At 47.6% G+C, this 4038-nt stretch overlaps 1 protein-coding gene across 3 annotated transcripts in view; it reads left to right on the top strand.

Moving 5' to 3' along the window:
• CCDC69 (coiled-coil domain containing 69) overlaps positions 1-4038 on the top strand; it is a 32030-nt gene that overhangs the window by 15005 nt on the left and 12987 nt on the right. For all 3 annotated transcript variants that reach the window (XR_001516396.2, XM_015585335.2, XM_006906423.3), the window contains 2 exons: positions 661-730; positions 3518-3624. Coding sequence is in view for 2 of the 3 variants with exons in the window: in XM_015585335.2 (XP_015440821.1) it covers positions 661-730; positions 3518-3624 (177 nt within the window). In the remaining variant the exon portion in view is untranslated. The remainder of the gene's footprint in view (positions 1-660; positions 731-3517; positions 3625-4038) is intronic.

The raw sequence follows: 4038 nt of genomic DNA, 5'->3' as shown, positions 1-4038 counted from the left end.
TTAGCTGAGATAGAGTAGATAAGATAGCATAGTATCCGATACATCCAGATTCCGTGTCTCACCCCATCTGGCAAGGTAAGTATTTCCGCTGCCTTACAGTTGAGAGAACAGCCCCTTCTAACAGAGAATAACATGGCAAAACCATGGCTGAGACTTCTGATGCTCTGCCCCCAACCCCACAGAACTTTAAGGGGAACTTGGCTGGAAGTTGTGGTAACCACAGACCCCGAGAAGGAAGGGGAATTGTCTCTGAACTGGGAATTGGGAAGTTCTAAGGCATCTCAAGGTCATAACCTCAATGGGTGAGGGTAAAAGCAGATGGTCTGTCCAAGTCCTGGGAAAAGGAAGAAGTAGGCAGGGAGAGCCCCACGGCTGGTGGCAGGAGCCAAACCACAAGAATCTAAGCAGCGGTCAATGAGCACCAGCCTCTTCGCCAAGGGTTTCCCCGGCCATGATGAGAAATCCGCTCTGAGAACCCCTTGCCCCCAGAAGGGGTGCTGCCTTGGGAAGGGAAGGAGGCAGCCTCAGTGGACTGGGCACCGGGAAGGACCTGGCACAGCTGAAAGTCCTGTCTTGCCTCTGGAAGAGTCCTCAGGCCTCCATCCTCACACTGACCTCCCACCCTCTACCTCCACCTCATTGTCATGTCATTTCTTCCAGAGATGCCAAGAACCAGATCAGCCACCCAGACCAGAGCCCCAGGAACTAGGTCCCCTCAATGGAGACACAGGTGAGTAGCCTGCCCCATAAATGCCTTCCTTGACATCTGTGAGGTTTCCTATTTTATAATCAACGAAAGCGATGTAGCTACTTAATTATCTCGTGAGATCTTAGATAGGTTATAAGGAGTATTGTGTCTGAAATCAGAGAGGTGATAGTCCTGACCTGCGCTTTCCTGTTTTGGGCTGTTCATACCATACCTGGAGTGCTGAGTTTATTTCTGGAAAGTACATTTTCAGAGGCGTCCAGAAAAGTTGGAAGGAGCACAGTGAAGGAAGATGAGGCTCATGAGGGATCTGAAAACCAGGTCCTAAAAGGAGCAGTTAAAGGAACAGAGGATATTTTACCTGGAAAGAAGATGTTGCAATAAAACAACAGTTCTGTCCCCGTGTCTTAAGTGCCCTCATGGAGAAGTAAGATAAGCCTTGTACAATGTGACCCAGAGGTCAGAGCTAGGGCCTCCAGGTAGCAGGCAGGCAGAATTCAGTTCAGTCTCGAAGGACTTTTTTTATGTGGTAGTTGACTTAAAACTACCAGAGCTGCCTAGTAATAGAATGAACGCTCCATCTCTGAAAGTATTTAATTATAGCCTAGAGTCTGTCAGGGATACTATAGATGAAGTTCAAGTACTAGATAAGAAGTTGGACCAGAATTCAGAGGCTCTCCAGTCTAACCTCAAAGATACAGATCCTGGGCTTTTCCTGTGGGAGCCACAGGGCTGAGAAGCATGGCCATCTCCTCTCCCCGCCGTGGCCTGTGCTTGTCTACTGATATCGGCATACTCTGAAAAGGAGGATCATCTGGCAAAAGTATCACTTTGCCTGCTATGTTCAAGGCTCCCATTCAACCAGATAGTGTGAACTTGTTCACACCAACCTGTGCAAAAAAAAAAAACAGACGGCCCTGTGCTGTCAGTGAATTAGCAGGTCATCAAACCAGTGCTGAGTCGTGGGGTTCTGGCCAAGCTGTGGCTCAGACTCCCAGAGTTCCAGGTGGTGGGACTTATCTTTCTGGCCAGGGTGGATTTGGCAGTGTGTCATGGGGCTGCATGTTTGCACCAGCCCAGACCTGGCACTGTTGGCAATGAAGAGTGAACATAACACAGAAGAAAAAAAGTCTGCAGCATAGACTGAAATTGGTTTATTTCATAAAGGTCAAATCACTTCGGACAGCTTAAGCTGAATAAAAACCTGATCAAAGAGGAAAAAAGAAAAAAAAGATACAGATTCTGGGCCTACTACAGACTAGTGAAATAAGAATCTCTGGGAATGGGACTGAAGAATCTGCATTGTTAGTGATGATATATCTTTCAAATAAGCTTCTCCCAGCTGGGCCCGGTCTGGTACTGGTCTTATGGAGCAACATTTGAGACCCTGAGCCAAATGATCTGTGAGAGTAGGGGTTCTCTGATCCTGACCATTGCCATTCACCTTGACCCAGGGTGCTGACTGTTCCTCCTCTATCTAGATGGCCTGACCACAGTGTTGACTTCTTGCTTAGCAGCCCTTGTTCCCACATTCCTCACCATACCCACTGCCAGACCCTGCCGGTGGAGGTCTGTAATCCTAACATGAATAGCAATGCTAACGACACTAGTATTTGCCTCTAATGCTTTTCATGAGCCCTGATGAACATTTAGAGAACATTTATTTAGTGAACAACAGAGAACACTTGTTGAGCACCTCCGAATGCCTGGTGCGACACTTAACTCTCTGTGCATAAACAGGCAGAATAAGGCGGCACGCAGGAGAGTTTGCCATGGAATCAGATCGCGTAGGTTCACAGCCCTTCTTCCCCGCTGGTGAACTGGGAGATCCTGCGCACGCTGTGTAACTTCTCTGGTCCTCAGTTTCCTCATCTGTGAAATGGGAATATCATGGTATCCACCCACCTGGGTGTTTGTGAGAATGAACTGAGTCGTACCTGTGAGACACTTGATCCTGGGCATGCTAAGCGCTCAGTATTCCTTCTCTGCTGTTATGTCTGTTGGCATTGTTTTCTGATTTAATCATCTCAATAGCCCCATGAGGAAGGTATTATTATTGTCCTGATTTCACATATTGGGTAACTGAGGCACAGAGGGGATGGGTCACTGCCTTAGGTCAGAACCGGAGTCTAAGCATGGACGGGGCTTGTTCTGAAGTTTCCCCAAGCAAGAGCTAGACTTCCTGTTTGCCTCTTCTTCCTGTTCATGGCAGCTCCTCTGCCTCCAGCTGGGGAGAGGCTAAAGCTGAGGGTTCGCACGCTCAGACAATGACAGGCCCCAGCGGATAAAGCACATGATGAAGTGGCCCCTTATACACACCTCACAGGGAGAAGCGAGGACTGTGGTGAATGGCAGAGCTGCATCCTGGACAGGTTGGGAGGCAGCTGCTCCCCAGCCCTGGCTCCTGGTTGACACAAAGGTGCACACTGCCAGTTCTGTGGCTTCTTCAAGAAAAGTTAGAAGTCTGTATGAAGTAAAAATAAAAGCTGCCCAGTCATTAACTATCAGCAACTTTTTTTTTTTTTTTTTAATTTAGATCTTAGGGTAAATAGAACATTTTTATGGGCTGAACCTGTCCTGTGAGTTACCAGCTCTACTACAGATCCTAGGAGGTAAAATGAGACCACTGGCTCCTGCACTGAAGCCAGAGAGATTTGGGGGACTATGTCTGCAGGTTGGTCCCCAATTGAAACCATTCCTAATATAGAGATCAGGGTTCTTGCCCCTCAGCCCCAGCCTCCCACACTCTCTCTGCTGGACCCTATTCCACTCTGCTCAGTGTGATTTATTGATGTGCTTTGTCATCTATAGCCACAACTGTCCAGCTCTGTGCATCTGAGGAGGCTGAGCAGCACCAGAAGGATCTCACCAGAATCCTCCAGCAGCACGAAGAGGACAAGAAGAAATGGACACAACAAGTAAGTTCCAACCCCTCTCTTTTCCTCCTGCTCAGCTAACTTTGCAAAATCCAAGAGTGAGGACCAACTTTCAGTTTTACTGTTGTGATATCTCTTACTCCTTTTGCCAAGAAGGGAGTCCTTTATCTGTTGAACAAATATTCATAACTACTTGCATGTAATTCATTATACTCATTACATAAAATGAAAGGTGAGAGAGGAAATGCTAACATAGGGCTTCCTACCTTGAGTGGGCATCAGGATTAGAAGACTCCTAAATCCCTTTGTGCCTAGATAATTATCTGGGAGCCCCCTCTAAGCCCTATAGAAAGCAAAGTCTGCCATGACTGCTGTGTCTCAGAGGTCTTTAGCTGTCTCTGAGCACGAGTCATTTCCATCACTCAGATGAGGGGATGGGGCTCTGATCACCAAGCT

Source organism: Pteropus alecto, unplaced genomic scaffold, assembly GCF_000325575.1.
Source record: "Pteropus alecto unplaced genomic scaffold, ASM32557v1 scaffold40, whole genome shotgun sequence".
NCBI lineage: Eukaryota > Metazoa > Chordata > Mammalia > Chiroptera > Pteropodidae > Pteropus > Pteropus alecto.
This window is presented reverse-complemented; position numbering and strand designations above follow the sequence as displayed.